At 48.3% G+C, this 18968-nt stretch overlaps 2 protein-coding genes across 4 annotated transcripts in view; one reads left to right on the top strand and one right to left on the bottom strand.

The window, feature by feature from the left end:
* STK32A (serine/threonine kinase 32A) overlaps nucleotides 1-15175 on the bottom strand; it is a 36026-nt gene extending 20851 nt beyond the window's left edge. Inside the window, exons 1-5 of one of the 3 annotated variants that reach the window (XM_069772333.1) lie at nucleotides 14594-14698; nucleotides 14411-14479; nucleotides 11705-11888; nucleotides 3896-3951; nucleotides 2523-2674 (exon numbers count right to left, since the gene is read on the bottom strand). In XM_069772333.1, coding sequence (XP_069628434.1) covers nucleotides 2523-2674; nucleotides 3896-3951; nucleotides 11705-11756 — 260 coding nt within the window. In that variant the 5' untranslated portion in view covers nucleotides 11757-11888; nucleotides 14411-14479; nucleotides 14594-14698. Of the gene's footprint in view, nucleotides 1-2522; nucleotides 2675-3895; nucleotides 3952-11704; nucleotides 11889-14410; nucleotides 14480-14593; nucleotides 14701-15054 lie in introns of those variants that run through there. The other 2 variants (XM_069772335.1, XM_069772334.1) reach the window with 2 other exon arrangements.
* LARS1 (leucyl-tRNA synthetase 1) overlaps nucleotides 1-18968 on the top strand; it is a 349414-nt gene that overhangs the window by 68830 nt on the left and 261616 nt on the right. The gene's annotated exons all lie outside the window — the stretch shown is intronic.

Below are 18968 nucleotides of genomic sequence, written 5' to 3'. Positions count from 1 at the left end.
CAGGAGTCTGGCAGGTGGGCACAGCTCTCAGGTGTGTTTATCAAGGGGTGTGAGTGCCAGTGACTGACAGCACAGACCAGTAAGGGCCCAGGAGGTGTGGACCACACATTTTTATTTTGGGGAGGACCTCACCCTAATGCTTGTTTATGGCTTGCTTCCCGAGTCGCCGGGCAGCATACAGCGCGCACCAGCTTCGTCTGCTCAGCAGTTAACAGCTGGTGCCAGCAACTACGAGCTAATGAAAGTGCTCCTCTTACGACGCGCGAGGAGGGAGACGGCACCGCTGCCACCCACAGCACTCCGTCAGGAGAGGCCGGCCGCAGGCTAGAACTAAAACAGCCGCCACTCAGCTGTGGAGTGGTGCAGCTCCAGAAATCACCCACGTCACATCTGTGCTGACACTCTGTGGAAATCGTCCGCAAAGCCTACGCTGCCCCAGCCAACACTCATGTACATGAGATCCCTCCAAGGGATCTCAGAAGATCCCTTCACTTGCTGTGAAGTCCCAGCTGGCTGAGAAATCGGTAACTCAATACAGCAGTGGAAATCCAGCTTGGAGCTCTGGATGAACGCTGTCTGCTCCCCTTGGGGTCCACACTCAGCTCTTCACAGTGGACATTTCATCTCCGAGCACCCAAGGGAACTGGCCATAGGAGCAATGTAGAGAGGAGCCCTAAACCAGCATGCACAGCCCTGCCCAGACTCACAGCCAGTAGATCGTGCACCGGAGGCACTCATAACCAGGCTTTGCGTCTCCTGGCAGCAGCCTGTTAATAAACCCATTTGCTCAACACAACAGGGGATGCAGCTGCTATCTGCTGTTTCTCTTTAAGTGACCTCATTTGATGCAATTGTTTACCAAGTGTCCCTTTGAGACAGTCTAACAATCAGCTATGAGCTTTTTTCTCATGGATTTTTTCTTACTGATACACCGGCTTCTTGATGTGATGAGCAGCACCACGAACCAGAATAATACTCCACAAGAAGCTTATAGTCTGTGTATCATTCAGAGTGCCGGAAAGTTAAAGGCTATACCCGAGGCCAGGGATGACATGATAAGAACAGAAGTAGGGAAACTCAGATGATTTGCTCTGTATAGGTCTATACATAGGCTGTTTAGTTCTCAGCTGCTGAGTGAGTTTTGCCTGGAATTGCTTGTGCAAGTAGAAGAGCAGTTTGGAGATCTGTCCAAAGCTTTGGGAGGTCTAGATGCATGTTCTCATTCATACCCTAGTTAGAACAACACTGAATGGCAATACCGTCAAAGTCATGAGAGTTTACCTAACAGCATTCAAGTTACAGGAGACTTCGAAAAGGAACACAAAGTTATTCAAAGATTTGTGATCTTCAACGTGGTTTAGCCTCATTTTTTTCTTTTAGCATTGATAAGTTCTACCTCATTCTAAAAATAAATCCAATATCCAATAAATGTAATTACCTACCATCCCAGAGGAATCCTGTAACTACAGGATATTGGCCACTGCATCACATGGTGCATGAGACCACACCACTTGAAATGTTACTGATGTCCTAACAAAATTAACCTGGCAGACTCTAACAGTAATAGAGTCTTATTTAAAATTCCTTTCTACTGCCCCACTGCAGGAAAATATGCTGAATCAAACAAAGGGGGAAGAATTAATGCATCTTTTATCACTCAGCTGGTCAACCCCATTGCTAATGGTTGAAAAAGGACTATAACCAGAGCACGTACGTTGCATTTATCAGGTAATCTTAAAGGAAAGTGACTCTTTTATGTACACATTCCCCAATAGATATATGGGTTGCTCTAATAAAATTTGAATAGTATTATTTTTCTGTCAGTAAATTCAATGATAAATTGCTTTTATCTTTGCTGATTAGCATCAATTCAGTCAAATAGCAATAAGATATTAAGGCAGGCTGTTTAAAATACAAAATATACCACAAAAATCAGAATCAGGAGGTGATGAGAAGAAAGCACTGCCAAGGCAAACCCTGCAAACAGAGCACTGCTTGGGTATCGATCCCGTGCTGTTGCTGTGTGCTTCTGGGAGCTGCTGTTTGTTGCCAAAAGAGTACTATTAAATAAAACTGGGTTATGGAAACGAGCAATACCTGCCTAGGAAGAAACCACAAGGGAACACACGAATAAACTCTCTTGGACTCATCTCGGGGGGGACAAGGGAGAGAGCTGCTTGTTTAATTAAACAAGATTCCCCTGAAACCAGAGCCCCGCTCAGGGGAACAGACGAGGAGCCCCACAGGACCGGTCCACGGTGCACACACGTGCATTCTCCAGAGCAGTCACAGGTGACAGCTGCCACTCCCCCTGCAGACAGTGCCTCAGGCAGCCCACCCACCGCCACCAAGACACATGTGCCTGGCTCGGTGGGCAGCATGACACCCGTCACCCTGCGGATGGCAACACACCAGCTGCTCCCGAAACTGGCTTGCAGCAGGGAAGTGGGCAAGTCTGGTCTCAAAGATGTCTCTAACTGACAATGCTGACTTAGCCAGTAAGCAAAGGAGCAGTATCTTACCATAAATTAACTAAGAAGGGGTGTTCCAGGCCCTGCATAATCTGCAGCTCCTTGAAAACATTTCTCACTTCATTACGCTCCACGCACTTTTGTTTATTCATGTATTTCATGGCATACATCTTCTTGGTGTCGTTCTTTTGCACAACGCAGACCTAAGTGAGCAAAACAAGGGATGAATCAGAGATGATCTGTCAGCAAATTTAGGCAGGGAAAACATGGTCACACGGGTGTTCTCCAGCGGCTTTAGCAAAGTCCACACTGCCAAGTCACAGCTCCAGGCACTGACGCTGCAACACTGGACATCGCCAGTAAATCTCTGGCCCAGCTTTCAGCCAAAGAAGAAATTTTGCTGGGGGGAAGGTGAGGGGAAGGAATTTATCACCACAAAGATAGCAGATAGGGAATCACACAGAAGTCAACATTTTATTTAATAACACTGACTAATCTTGGTCACGTCCAACCCTCCCACATCAGTTACTGTTTGGAAGAGTCCTTTTCACCACAGAACTACAGGTTAGAAACTAGGAGCAGCACCTGACCTCCCCCTTCTTGATAAGTTTCATTCATCTCACAATGAACCTTGTGCTTTGTTTGAGGGGTATTGGGGTTTGAATTTTAACCTTTCTTATAGTTATATTTCATCAAATCTAGAAAGAAACGTTGCTTCAATGACAGACTCAGAGTTTGTAAGAGCACAAAACAAAACAGGCTGGTTTTTCAGATTTGTTTCCACAACAGTTTAGGAGCTTGGGATGAATTTGCAAAGTTTCAGTCAACTTTTTTTGTTTCGCCATCAAATAAATCTCTTTGTCTAGAGGTTTTTGTCACACTCTGCACCTAAGGCACGGCTCATTTCTGGCATGAATGTGCCTTTACGTGAAGGGGCAAATGACCTTCTAGAATTCTGTTAGCATATACAAGCAGGGAATTCCATAACAGCATAAAAATAAAACATATGACCATAACCTGATGCTTAATAACAGACACTGTGTTTCACAGATAAATATCCTCTTTAAAAAATTGCCAGGCCTTTCTTGTTGATTGTAGTTCTTTAATAAAGATGCATTATGATGTTCAATGTCGATTTGCCGGGAAAGCTTAGAAAATGCTTATCCAGAAACATAATGAAATTCAGCTCATTTGATTTATCAGTTTCTCATTTTAATCTCCAGTAATATAATTTGTGGCTACGGGATGGATGAGGAATCAGGCTCCAATTTCTTCTTGATTACCAGGAGTTGAAGCTCAGGTCAAAGCTCACTGACAATGCAGGGGTTTATTTCTTTACTCTCATGTGAGCCTCTAATTCACCCATTTCTCAATCAGTTACATTTCCAGCTGTCCAAATGGTGATTAACTCACAAAATACTTACTTTTCCGAAGCTGCCCTTCCCAATAGCTCGCAAAATTTCAAAATGGTCGAAGGTGACTGCAAGAAAGAGCAAACATTCAAATATTAGATGGCTGAGCAAACATTTGATATCACATTATTTCTACTTTTTCTCCATAAGGTAAGAGCTGAGAAAAACGAGGGATACCCTAGCAACTTTCTGTTGCTTTTGGAGGTTTGGGTGCTCTTTAAAACTTGTTGTTTAACAGGCTTTTTTTCCTTTGCAGCTCAGCTGCAAAAGCAAGTTCCCTGGGTCAGCCTGTGTCAATGGCAGATCAGGCAAGGAACCCTCAAGTGAATGTTCTCGCTCTGCCCTGCCTGTTAAACATGAAAGCCTTATCTTGTTCCTGCTGAAACCAAACGCAAAGAAGTTCAGTCCATCAAACACTTATACCATGTGAAGACATAAATGGGCAGCTGGATCTTCATAACCTTGTGGTATTCTAGATAACCGTTTGATAACTGTGCGAGATAAACAGAGGACCTGGACACAAGCTTCGCTGCCACTCAGCATCCAAAGGGCTGTTTCAGCTCAGAAGGGAAACGGAAGAGCAGCAGCTTTGCAGACCATGCATTGGAACAGGGAGGGAGGAACATGAACACACATTTCACTTCACCTTCTGGCCTCCAGGTGGAAATGGAGCTGGGAGGTGGACATCTGCACAGCAAGGGAGAATGTTTTGTAAGTGCTAATCTGAAGGACCCTACATATCAAGTGTTTCTGATCAGCCAGGATGAAGCTGCCTGCGTTTCATCTCAGGCAATAAACAGATCCAGAGAAACAGCAAATCAAATTACTGTACAGCAAACACAGGTTAACTGCACTGGGTTCAAACCCTGCTGCCGATTGCTGGGTAAGGCACCATAGCAATGATTACCGAGTTGAACGCTCTGAATCCTGCTAACGCTCCCCCAAGATGCTGGTGCAGCAGGGCTGTGCCCAGCAGCCGTCAGCTAAGGGAAGGTCGCGCTCAGGGATACGCTCCTTAACCAGCGACTGCCAGCTGAACCAAACCGCACCGAGACCCTCATTCAAGGCATCAGAGAAAGGCTTCTGATAGATTTATAATAACTCATCAGCTTTAATTAGTGTGACCCCTGGAACTGAGAAATACCACCGATGTGATGGGCTTGAAATCGCAGAGCTCATTTGCCTCATGCCCCTCTTATTTCGCCACTGGCAGGAGTCAGGGCTGCCTGCAGCCAGCACGAGGCCGCAAGGGAGGGATGTCCCCGGCGTGGGGACCACGGGAACTGGTGAACACCGAGTCCACCTCTGCCTTGGGACACCCCCTTTCCCTGCTGAGGCTGACCACCACCAGCTCCTTTAAGGACCATGTCCGAAGGCAACCAGCTGCACTGCTCTCGGTGCCGGTGCCCGGGTCTGGCGGGCAGGTTCGCCTCTGGGAAACACCTGTCCTTTGTGACCCCCAACCTCCCAGCCTTGGGGCTGTTACTGCCATTACCCTGCGTTAGCACAAACAGCGGGATGTTCTGCCACCAGACAAGACTTCACACCACCTCCAGCACTTCGCGAAACAAGACAAAAACCTCAAGGCCTCTTCCCCTTCCAGCTTCAAGTGAAATGAGAATGAAGGCACTTGCTGTACAAAGAAACATGGCTCTGCTGCACTTGTCTGCTGACAGCAGCCTCAGGCACTCACCCGTAGGTGCCTTTCCAGCTGCAGTCAGCAGGTCCAGGCTGGGAAACCACAGGCTGGGCTGGGCTACCAAAGCTGACCTGGTGCTCCCCTGCGGGCTGCTGATGGCATCCTTCTGAGGCGCAGGCTCCAAGCGGATGTCTGGCATGAAAGCCCTGCCCAGTAGCTCCATCGGGTGCCCTGGTGTTGCCCTCCCAGGCTGACCTGAAATACTTCAATTATGTTCACACCATCCCCAAGCAGACAGGTCAGAGCGTGCCGAGCCCCTGGCCCCCTCGCTCTGCCATGGTCCACCACTCCGGCTCCAGGCTCCGGCTCCAGCAGAGCTGGAGGACTGGGCTGTAGCCTGCTCAAATCCTCCCAGACACAACTGTAACATATCAGAGAGCTCAGACGCACGCAGACTGTGGCCATGCCAGGCGCCAAAGCCAGTACTGGACCTGTGCACTGAGCATCTGGGGAGCAAACGAACAGGCGCAGTCAGTTTGAAGTCCTGTTTTCAGAGAAACACTGGCATGTGAGCAGCTTGTGCTTCAGGCTACGGAGGTTTCCGTCTGGGCTTTCTGACACCACAGGTTGTCTTGAAAAGTGCAGCTCTCAACATAATTGTCATCTGCTGCTTTCTTCATTAACTGAACTGAATGGCACAGAAACCAAGAGGCATTTGTCCCCAAAGCTTTTTATCAGATGGGATTGCCAGCAAGGAAGCTGTTGTTTATCGCTCTGCCACAGCAATAGACAAATCCTCCATGTTACAGACTTGTGCATGATACTGGTCAGAAATAAACCCCTTTTCCTCGGGACACATCCTGCCTCTAAGCTAATACCAGGATAACAGGACAGACACTTGCTAGATTCTTGCCATCACACAGCTATAGGGAAGTGTACTCATACTTTGCTAGTGGATGTTTGTTTTTTTTTAATGTAACACATGTATTTTCCAAAGAAATTAAGCAGGTAGACTGGGTTTCATTCAACATAAACATGAGGGTCACCAAACTGCCTCAGCCATATGGGCCAATGACCCTGCCCAAACTTCCTCCCCCAGAAAGGTGAAAACAGCCACTGCATAGCTGGCCAAGAGTGTAATACCTGCTGGGTAACCCATTCTCAGAATAATTTTTTAAAACAGGCCACTAAATTTATAAAATTTGTCCTTTTCATTGCCATTATCTTTTCAGGTAGAATGCCACAATCTAACCAAAGCAAAGTTTATCATTTCCAGCTATAGCACTTGGAAAAAAGACCAGTTTTTAGGCACAAAAGCCCTTTTTCAAACCTGGAACAGCTGCAAAAATCAGAGCTAAATACAAGTTGATAATGATGGAGTTTAACTGGATTTGTTTACCAGTTAGTTAGACCATCTGAGAGAAGGGTAGTGGATACCTGCAGAATAAAAAGGGAGAGTGAAGATGCTTATCACCTGCAGGGAAAAATGAGAGGGGAAAGAAACCCTCTGTGCCCGCTACGGAGAAGTTAGCTACAGGAGCTACGTGCTGTACAATGCAGCCCACGACGGCAGGGAAAGGGGAGTCTCAGGTCCCAGGCGCTTGGATCCCATGTGGGGCTCTGCAAGAGTGGGGCAGACCACAAAACGCAGGGGTCCAGCCAGACGTTAACATCTGGAACAGCTGCAAATCCAGAGGAGTTAAGCCAGCAGCCAGATTTTGCATGTTAACACCCTCTATCCCTATTGTCTTTTAATAGGAATGCTTTCATGAACATGTTAACACCCTCTACCTCCTTCTCTTATGTCTTAAAAGACATATTAATGTTTTAATTAACATTTTAAACACGGGTCTATAACTGAGCTAGTCGTAAGAAAGCTAAATTGCATACTTTTTATTTAAGACTCTCTAACTAGGTACGATCACATTTTAACCCCTCTCTGTTTTAGCTTTCCTACCATCCCCAATTTTCACAGTGAGCCCATCCAGAGTCTTGCTTCCAAAGAGTACAGAAATCCGTGGTGTCCAAATCAAGACACCAAACACATGCTCTTCATCCTGAATCCATATCTACAGATTTGACAAGCCTCATTTCACTGCCTGATGGCATCTAAAACAATGAAAAAGCCAAAACATTTGCCCTTCAGAGACAAAATTCATGTGATATGCCAAGTCAGACAAATTATGTTTAAGAGATGTCAAGGAAGATAATACAGTTGCTCTAAAGAAGCAATTGAAGCATAAGCATGAAATAGCATTTTGAAAGCAGGGGCTGTATTTCTAAACAGGTTCAAGGAACAGTATTTAGATAAAAAAATACAGAACCTAACCAGGCACAGAAAACATCCTTATCAGAGACAAGTCAACATTGCCAAAGCCCCCAGACTCCATCTGCCAAATGGAAGTCAATGCTTCGGGGGGCTCAGGTCCTCCCATCCCCATCGCCCACCACAGTACAGCTAGCACAACACTGCACGGTCTGTTATGACTTGTCTTCCTTTTGTCACTGTAATTTCCCCCATTTTCAGTATATTTCCTTCCTCCCTTCCTTCTCTGCTCTGCAGCATCAGGAAAACAAGTGCTACCACAGGATCAGGAATGATAACGCAAGTCCCTCAGCATCAGGGAGCTGAACTCAATGCAGATCCAGGCAGAGGAACAAAGATACGTCTAACACTCTTAGTCCCAGGGCAATTTAAAGACAGAACAGCTGATGGTGGGCTAGAGAGGACACTGGAAAAAGGACCACAGAATGATGTATGTCCATCTCACCCAGCCATTGTCCTCACCTACTATCTATTTCTGCTTCACCTTCCCACAGATTTGGCCAGCTGGGGAGAATATCTGGCTGCCATCCTCTGGGATGCTTTCCACACCCTTTTGCCCAGAAGCAGCACAAACAAAATCCAGCTTTTAATATGGTCTAATCCTAACTACACCGGGAGTTGAGATCACCTTGCAGCACTGAACCTTCTGTCTGGTTATTACATTTTCTTTTCATCTCACTAGCTTATTATCCACCACTGTGCCTACTCAGAGGAAACACTGAGAGAAAAATAATACTGTCATCCCACTTCTGCCGAAGGCAAATAAAGCCCCTTTGAGAAGTCCATCTTAAAAAAAAAAAAAAAAAAAAAAAAAAATCATGGTGCCACAGAAAATAGTCAAATTATAGCAACAGCAATTTGGAAAAATATGAAAAAGGCATTATATGTGCATATCAAAGGACGCCGCGAGCTCAAGCAAGGCGTAAGCCCTACTGTCCTGTTGCGTGCCACCTGTCTCTGCATGGCAGAAGGTGGCCCAAGCTCTGCAGAGCGAATGGCCAAGGTGTGGGAGGAGAAGGGAGCCCACTGCTGAAGGAGGAGGCACAGGAAAGTGAAGTAATTTGCCCAAGGCTATTCAGAAAAATATGGCACACTGTAAACCCAGGTGTTTTCACCCTTGAGTTAGCTCCTTAATAACCCTGTTTTGCAAAATGTTTCACCTTGTTGTCTGAGTATTCTCCAAGACTTTTTTTTATTTTTAAGTAGTAAAAGAAGTACATTCTCAATTACATTGAGAAGTAATGAGAGAAACGAAATCATTGAATGTTACAGCACAGTTCTCTGAGAAGCAGACCCAATTCTTGGGTGCAATGGCAAAACACTCTTTAGACTGGGATGTTTCCTCATCCCCCGGCAGTGGGTCCCAGCGATGCCCCCAGGGAGCAGCATCTGGCAGACAACTGCCCGACCGGGGGGTGCAGCTGCAGCACTGAACTGCCAGAGGTGCAATCTGAGCACTTACACCACTCACACTGTTGCTGTTTATATTTACACCGGTCCCAAAGGAAAAGTCTCTCTATGGCACAGCCCAAGAGCTGGGACGGCTCTCCACCAGCCGCAGCCCAGTGAAGTGACCTGCCAGCATCACGGAGCCAAAGACCTGCTGTGCTGCTTCCTGCTGTACCCAGCAGCTCTTAATTCATTTCAGTTGGAATTAGAATAAGGAGAAGATTGTGACATCTAAGGTGATACAGTCTCTGGTCACAGATTTGCCAAGGTAATGGAAAAGTTAATAGAGGACATCCCCACCTCAGCTAGGTTTCTCTTCCCCCGGTACATTAAACTACGACTAATTAGAGAAAAATATGTGCTACCACTTTTTAAATTTGGGCAGGGCCATGAAAGCACAACTGCACTGGTCTGGGCACTGTATCTGGGCACAGGGGTGACCCCTGAGCCTACCGAAACTCAACAGAGCAACACTGAACCCCTTGAGATGGTCGGGACTGGGCCCCTCCCTTGACTTGCCAGCACTACGCACAACCGCACCGAGCACGGGGTATGGCATTTCACACTGGGAAAGCCCAGTGCCCTTTGTCACAGAGCTAACAGGGGCTTCACAAGCTGTCAAGTTTTGTTTGCTGAAACCAAGCCCTTCCCAAGCACAGAACTGGCTCTCATTAAGAAATCACCTGTCTGAGAAGATTTACTGCCCCAAGGACAGTCACCCTGCACAGGTCACTGCATTGCTTGGGGTGTTATTTATTTCTCAGTCACAGGAGCTGATACCACACGAAGCATGTCGAACCCAGAGAAAGACTCAACAGAGAGACCAGCCACACCAAGGAAAATTCAATTTGTTACAGTCAATCTCACAGCCCGGACATATCACCCCAAGGAAGGTGATCAGGAATGTGAAAAGTACTAGTCATCCTGAGCTAGCACAAGCAGTTATTTATGAGGGATGCCAATACTGAGCATTTAGATGCACCAGGAATAAAATCTCCAGGAAAACCTCACAGCACGGACCTCTTTTGCACTAAAGTAACTGGAAAAAAATACGAAAAACAAAGAAAATTCACAAGCAGTTGCATTAATAATTTGGGAACCACAGCCAATTTAGCCCAACAGCCACACACATGCAGCTGGCATTGCATTGCAGGCACAGCAGCGCAGCGCGCAAGGACGGAGCAATTCTCCGGCTCCCCTTGCGCCTGGAGGGTGACAGCAGCAAACGCAGACCCCACAGTGCGAAATCTTCTCTGCAGGATGACAAACCGAGGCGCACAGGGAAGGGCCGGATCACAGCAGGGTGGTTCAGGATAGCAAGGGGAACACGCTGCTGTGCAGAATGACTCTTCCCTTCCCCAAGCAGCTGTGCACATCAGCAGCTGCGCACAGAGACCAGACTGCGGGATGGCCACAGCCTGGGGCAGGAGGCTTTCATGCTATGAGCACTAACGGCACTGCTTGGGATACAATCACTGCATTTCCAGAATGAAAGTGCGTTCCTCCAAGACCTCTTTCCTCAAGGAGCTGAGTGAGAAAGACCAGGTTTCAGCCAATGTCCCCTCCTTTTCCCCTGACTTCCCCACTAATCAGGATTACGTCCTCCCTGACTGGAGTTCTTACCTTTGGGACAGCAGTTTATGAGTCTTCTAGGTTCTTGTATATTTTACTTTTATTCATATGTATTTGTATTTATCTACATACGCATTTTATGATTGTACTCAGGTGAAAGCCCATATGGCAGTTAGCAAGCTGACTCATGCAACAGGAAATAGATTTATGGAACAATCTTTTAATGACTGTCTCTATAATCTTGGCAGCATAGTGACACTGGCCTCCAACACTGCTCTCAGCAATGTATTCTCCTTTTCCAGCTGAGCAAGCCTGTGTGCTGGTCTCCCAGTGCCAACAGGTAGAGCTACCCAGCTGGGCAGTCACCAGGACCCTCCACCTCTGCTGCTGCTGACTGGGTCTCTCTCAGTGCCCAAAAGCAGGGATGGGAGCACGCATCACTCAAGCCATCTTCCCACCACACATGATACCAGTCCTTCTTGTGCTGCGATCTCCAGAACAAGCCTCCCCTGCCCCCAGAACAGCAGCGTTTCTTCCCTGCCTTTGAAGCGCCCAGCAGTGTCCCGGAGACATCTCAAAGCCAAACCTCTGCCAACAGTCATTCTCCCAGTGCCCGGCCGCAGAGAGGGGAGGTGAAAGGACCAGCTGACACCTGACCACAGCTCTGCAGGAGAGCAAAGGCACGCTGCTGCTGCAGACCTTGACACACCTTTGCTTAACCAAGATGTCTGGGTGTTTGCAACCCCAGCACCGGAGCTGGCGGCAACTCTCAGAGTCACAGTCTCTGCACTGGTGGACTCTGCAGTCCCAGACAACAACTAGGAAAAGTTCTTACCGTCTTCATTTTCATTGAAGGGTGGTGACTTGCTGGAGGTGTTTGCTCCCATGGTGCGTTCAGCCCCAGCTCAGCTCTCTCCACTTCTCCAAGTTACGTTATCACCCTCGAAGCTGGTGCCCCCAGGATGGTGTTACCCACGGATCGCTCCCAGTAGACCTGGGCAATGTTCTGCTGGTACACCCTGGAGAAGGCAGAAGGCAAAAAAATCATCATCATTCAGGATTAAGAAGCATTTTGCAGCTTGCAGATTTCTCACTGGAGGTTCACTGCTCTGGAGGCAAAACTGAGTATCAGGGAGAGAGCACATTATAATGGAGTTTACTAAGGAAACCCAGTAACATCATAACGTTGTAACCTAGACCAGGACTACTGCCCACTAAGGGAAGTGCAGAAACAGACCAAAAGATTGGAGGATCTGGCTCATGTTTGCTGCATCATCCAACACATTATATTTTGTAGCTCCAATGATGACTAATTTTAGTGAGGTCAATATCCAAAATAAACGGACATAGTGACTTGGCTAGATAAAATCAGAAAGGCACTTTTGACTACTAAGGTCATGTGGAAGTGTAAAAGCTATGTAAGAAGAAATTCAGTGTTGACCTTTTGATTTAAGCTGTTACAGAAGTCTTTCATTTGGGACAAAATCATACCTTTTTTTCTTAAATGAAAAATTTCATGGAAAAATCAAGGTGTAGTTACCATTCAGTTTCTTCAAAAAAATTTTTGGATATGAACTATGAGCAAAAAAGAAAACCTTCTGATTTATGGTTCAGTGCTGGCTGCAGTGACTGGTTTTCCTCTTACCCTGCAGAAAGACAGGTCTGTTCATTAGCAGACAACCCAGGTTTTAATTTTCCAATTCTCCCCCGAACATGTATGTGTATACTGGAGCATATGATTCTATATAGTTTAGTGGCACTCAAGGTAGCTTGAATGATCTTATATGGGTACAATAACAATTTTATTTTTAACAGGTTTACATGGAAAGCACCTTTATAAGCTTATTTGGTACTGACAACCCTGTGAAACACACATTTATTTCCTGTTGGAAGTACAAAGCCCCAAAAGAATAAAATGAGGGACCAACAGTACAGCACAATCTGGACTTTGCCCAGCCTGGAGTGTTCTTCAGGCATTTGTATTTTCATTGAACGTTTAAGGATGCAATGTAGCCTTACTCATTTTTCTCAGATCTACACTCTGGAAACACAGCTACTGAGTAGCTTCACTTTTTTACTTTAAGGTAATAAAATCATGTTATTGAAGCAGAAAAGGGAGGAATCATAAAAAAAAAAAGTTGGAGAAAAGAGAACTACTGGGACAGCCTTGGGAACTGGGACTGCCCTGGGATGCTGTGGGTTCCCCGCACCAGCACATGCAGCTCCTTCTCTCCATCTACCTTTATCTCCACTACTCAGTCAAGAACTCAGCTCTAACCTCCTGCCCTGGGTCAGGATGATTACCTTAAAGCAACTGCCAAAGCTTGCCTGAAGTTTAAAAGCAACCCCTAAATTTGGGTGTCTTCCTGAACTGGGCTGCAGTGGTGCAAAATTCATCCCCAATACGATGATCCTGGGAATCCAACTGTGGATCAAACTGCAGCAACTGCCAAAGCGATGTATGGCTGACTGCAACGGTACCCATTCTCCCCACATCAGCTGGAGTTGAGAGGTCTCCCAGCACTCCCCAGAACCGCTCCCAGCACTACCAAGCAGCATCCAGAACGGATCAGAGGCAGCACACAAGGCACTCACCCTCCAAGGCGTTTTACAATCTCAACTGCAACCCACCCACGCTGCTGCTGTGGTTCACGTAGATCTCACTATTCCCAACAAAGAGCAGGGGAGTTTGCAATTCTCAAAAGGCCAAAAAACCGCAGTGCAAACTATTAAAAAAACTAAAATCTTGATTTCTCATCTCAGAGAACTGAAACAAGATCCAACAATAAATGAAGCAGCAAATGTTTGCGATCTCTGCCGGTGCCTCTGAAGGGAACAGATTGAGCCTTCAGTTAGAAACAAAGCCACACCAGCACCTCTTTTCAAACCCAAAACCTACTCTTTAGAGGAAAAATACACCTTCAGATGTAATAGCCATAAGCAAGGTTTGCATACTGATGCTTCTACATCACAGTGATCTTATTGGTGTCAACCAAGGTCAGCGGCTCAAGGAAATTTTCTTGTATAGGAGTCTGTAGCTTAATTTATTTTTGACAACACGTCAATACCTGAAAGCTATGAGGAAGGAGCATGGATATTGCTTGAAGTTAAGCTAGTCTGAGTGATAATTACTTGGATTTGTATCTTTATAAAGTGTACCGAGGGTATGGTAATGATACATCTTTCCCCATTTCACACTGCAAAGTCACAGAATTATTAAAATCATTACTTTCCCTCGGGCCAAGACGACTAACGCTTCCACATTAACTTCATGCTCGGTCAGACCACTCGTTGCTCCACGAGCAGCGTGGCAGCAGCTCCACTCGTCAGTGGTCCCGGGGTCTCATCAGCCAGCCTGGCAGCCCCAGCAGAAATTTTCTATGGGCGTGAGAAAGCAGCTGCTTGGGAATGCCCAGGCTCCCACCTATAGCACACCTTCACATTGCCAAGCATATTTTTTCCTCAACAGATGAACGCAAAACCAAAGCAAAGCGGAGGAAATGTAACCACTAGAGTGCCATCGCCGCGGTTTTACACTTACCCTGCAAGCAGGCTGCGCTCTCTGATGAGGAAAAGAGCTCAGCAGGACCAAGGAGAGAGTTAGACGTTTCTACAGAAGGCCAGCAGCCAGTTGCGCTGTTAGAATTATCACTGATGGGCGACTACCGAGCCTCCTCGGAAGAGGACCACTAACTCGGAGGGGCTCACGAACAATTTCTCTTACCACCTCTTCGTTGCTTCAGCACTGCTCAGGGGCGGGGTGCCGCTGCTGTTGCGTTGAACAACCGAAACCGGGCAGTAATACGGCAATGCAGGACATTATCCCAGCACTCCTCTCCCAGAGAAACCAAAGCCTGTTCCGAACTCTTCCGCAGCCCCAGGGAAGCTCAGGAAGGACGAGAGCAGGTACCAGCGGTGCCACCTTCGGTTCTGGCCCCGCGGGAGCCCTTCCTCTGCCAGCGCGGCCGGGCGGCTTCCCAGCCCGAAAACGCTCGCCCTGCTGCAGGCAGGGACGAAGGGATCGCCTGCAAACCCCGCGGACTCCAAGCGGCCGCCAACGGCGAGCAACCCCCCCTCCCCTCCCCGCCCCGCCCGGCCCGCCCCGCCCAAGCCGCGGGGGAAGCCGGCGAACCCGGGGCTGATGCAGCCCCCGCTCTGGGGAGCACGCCCGAGGAAGGCACCTACCTCGGGCCGGGCCGGGCCGGGCAGGGCAGGGCGCCGCGGGCGGCACCGGGCACCCGCCTGGCCCGGGCGGCAGCAACCTGCGGCGGGAGGAGAGGAGGAGCCCAGGGGCCGGGAGGAGCCCAGGGGCCGGAGCGGAGCCGGAGCGGAGCCGGAGGAGCCGACCGCCCCGCGGGGTCCGGGCCGGGGCGGCTGGGGACGCGCCCCGACCCCGCTGCCGCCCCCACGGGGCCGCGGCGCGGTGGGCGGCGAGGGCGGTGTCCCCCCCCCTCCACCTCCGCTCCCCCCCGGCGTAGGCGGCAGCCGCTCCCGGCTGCAGAAGCGGCGGCGGCGGCGGGCGCTCCGGGGCTCGGCCCTGGCACAGCCCCCGCGGGCTCTGCCGCTCCCTGCGGCTCCCGGCCGACCCCCCCGCCGCGGCAGAGAGAAGCGAGCGCTCTGCCGTTTCGCCCTGCGCTCCCGAACCGTTCCCTTTGCCGCGGGCCAGCCTGGGCTTGGTTCCTTCTTTTTAACGCCCGTCATGCCACAGATTTTTATGGCTTTCGGTAAGGGAGGGGTCGGGCTCTGCCCGGTGAGCCCCAGGCGTGCCCCGGCTCAGAGCGAGGAATGAAGGGGTCAGTCCCGCAGGGTGCTGAGCACTCTGCCCCCAGCTCAGCTAATAAGTCCCAGACTCTAATGGCTGCCGGCCCCCGGCCTTCGGGGGGACAGCTCCCACCCTGAGCGCAGCGAGGTCCCGTCTGAGCACAGCCCCAGTTAATCCGCTCTTTGTAAGGCCGAGTCCCAGTGGGCACGCCGTCCCCTCTTGCCGGGACATACTGCTATTTGAAAGGATCCCGTAGAAAGGCAGACACCACATTTCCCGTCCCGTTGTCCATATGCTTTGGACACTGGCTTTTCCTCTCCCATTCTTGAGTGCTTGGAGCAGGCTCAAATGCCTGGGACTCCTACGGAGAGCAGTCCTTGCTCCAGGACAGCTAGAAGTCAGAGTAATTATCCAATTTTAGCCATATTCATGTGTTAATCGGAGAAGAACCAAAGAGCCGAAACACACCTATCGGAATTTTAGTCAAATGCACCAAATCAAATTGCCTGAAAAATAAACACATGGGCTGCGGAAGGAGAAAGAGGCTGGATTCACTGCAGAGCTGAACCAGGGGACACGTGTCCTCCCCCCCAGCCCAGAGGTAAAAACATTTACCAGGGCTCGGGAGACAGGCCAGCTCTCCATCAGAAGGACCCCAACACCCGTCCCTGAGAGACAACCTGCACACCCCTACAATGAGGATGGGCATCCAGCAGTTCCTGCACAGAAATAAAATAACAAAGTGGCTGAAGTAAAAGCATCTCTGGTGGGTAGGATAACAAGTTCATGCTGCAGGGAATGTTTAATGATTTATCTACAGCTCCAGCAACAGGAGAGGCCTGAGATTCCCTTCCCTGCCCAAGGTCAGACTTTACCTTTCAAAGCATCCACCTGCGGTCTTTTGCATGTTCAAAGCACCTTTTCCTGAAGGCACTACAATTTGCTGAATTGAGGATCCTTTCTATTTGATCTTTCACATTAGCGATTTAAACAAAATTTGAAAATTTTTACCTTAAGTCATATTAGAATTCTTTTCTAAACGTTATTCTTAACATTTTATTTTCAACAAAAGCTAGAACCCAGGACAAAACCAGTACCGTTAGTGGCATCAGAAGTGAAAATGTTACAAAATTATTAATTCAGAGTTGTTCTCTGCAGAGTGGGTCATCTGGAAAGTTTCAGTAGCTCTGTATGTTGACAGAAATAAAATGTTAAAGCCGAATTCCAGAGCAGGCCAAGAAAACAGCAAATGAGAGGGCAGAAGGCAGCTCTCCTGCAACAGCTTCTGAGGAACAGCCACTCTCTGCCCCCCAGACCAGCAGGGCTGCACGCTCCAGCCCAGCTGTGGCTGCCCGGCCACCACTGGGAAATGGGAAAACACCATTAGGCTCAGTGCTGGCCGAAAGCTGGCATAGGATTCATTTTCCATGGTAAACTGAGAGCCTCATCTCCTTCAGCTGTGGCTTTGTTTGGTCTGCAATAAAATGAGGGCACGCTTTAAAAAAAAAAAAAAATCAGTAGAACATTTCCCCCAGTTTTCTGAAGAAATGGAGCTTTCCTATTCTGTCAACTCAGAAACAGGAGGCATGTCCCAAGTAGAGGAATTTTTTCAGTGGGAATAGAAAAAGGGACTTTGTTCCATTTACTGAATTAATTCACTTACCTGTGTAACATGCTACCAATCTACTGCACAAAATAGGGGCATTGTATACAGACGGATTAGGGAATAATGAACTGCAGTTCTCTTTTCTGCTACCCACAGTCACACTCACACAGCCTGCCTTCATTTCTACTGACACCCATTTGTCCAACTTCAAAATTTAGGGGAAGTGCTGGAAATTTCCTCCTGTATGCAATATACGGCATAGAGAACTGTTGCAGCTGAACCCAGAGAACTACCTGCCTGAAAGGAAAATGAAGCTACCTCCTGGCCTACATGTACCTATGAGCTACATATGTCCAAAATATGCTTTAAAGCCTACATCAGAGCCATTTGTATAGATTTTCCTCAGGTTTCTTCCAACAAAACCAACACTTCCTAGCAGGTAGACCCAAAAGCAGCAAGACCAAGAGGAGATCAGGATCAGGCATGCGGCAGCAGCAGGTACCCTATCCCACCACAGACTCCCACTGCGCAAGGGCATCTCTGGGCAACAGATGAAGATGTGCACCTGGTGACAGATCAGAGCTGGGAAGCAGAAGTGGAATTCCTAGGTGCAGCAGAGTTCACTGCAGAGAAGAGGCAGCGGTGGGGCATGCCTGCACTGAAACATGCCAAGCAGAAACTCAGGGAAGAGAAGTGGGCTCACGAAGGCACCCGTCATGCGGAACAGCCACCTCCAGCTTTCCCCGGCTGGTGACACAGGAGAACCACGGTAGATCTCTGGTGCCTTCTAACGGAGAAGAGGCAAGGCTGATCCCTCTCCCCAAGAGCCTCCTGCGACAAATCAACGCTCTCTGTGCCTCCACCCGCACACTGAAATCCTTCCTTCCCACTGCAGCCCATGTGGACAGGACACCCCACCCCCCCCAGGCTCTGCAAAGGGCAGAGGGAGCAAAGCACCTAATTGTGCCACTGAATTAAAAAAAACCCAAACAGTTTTATTCTCTTTTACTCTTTTACAATTTTAACTATTCAGCCAACTCTATTTTTGTTTCACACACCAAACTAATTTTTAGCAATGGCTTACAAAAATAGAGAAGTTTAGCCATATTTATGGTACATATTTCCCGGAACCTTAAACCCTAAAAGAAGTGAAATTATACTTAGCAGCCGTATCTCGGCTGTAACCCTCTGGTGAACTGTAACATTATGGTATGCCTTCCATGTGTCAGATTTTAATATCCATCGCTGGTATCTCTTGTGGTTAAAGTGGACTCACTTTCACATGAGTGCCCAAAACTTCTACTGAATTAGATGTATTTGGTATTCTGTGCAGGTGGATGCTTGTTCAAGAGCCTAGGTATCGATATATGTATTTAATCAAGCTTAAAACTGGTATGTTGAATATTTTAATCATCTAGTTCATTTAGTTTTCCCAGTGCTTTCAGCCCACCAAAAACTCCTGCAGCTGCCTGTCCTGCCTGTCCAGTGCTGGAGGGACGAGGTCTCCACCCGGAGACAGCAATTCTGCCGTGAGCCACACAGAGTCACTGCTGACTGCTGCTCTCCTGTGAGGGCTAACACGGAGAGCAACGTCTTGGTTCAGGTACCCACACTCAGAGCCATCTCTGGAAGGTGAAGTCTGCTCGTGGGGAGCCGATGGCTCATGCTTCCTCCAGGATTTATCCCCACCAGCGGCAGCTCCTGGAGCCTGTTTTCGCTGCGCAGGGCGCT

This window comes from Haliaeetus albicilla, chromosome 27, assembly GCF_947461875.1.
Source record: "Haliaeetus albicilla chromosome 27, bHalAlb1.1, whole genome shotgun sequence".
Classification (NCBI taxonomy): Eukaryota; Metazoa; Chordata; class Aves; order Accipitriformes; family Accipitridae; genus Haliaeetus; species Haliaeetus albicilla.
This window is presented reverse-complemented; position numbering and strand designations above follow the sequence as displayed.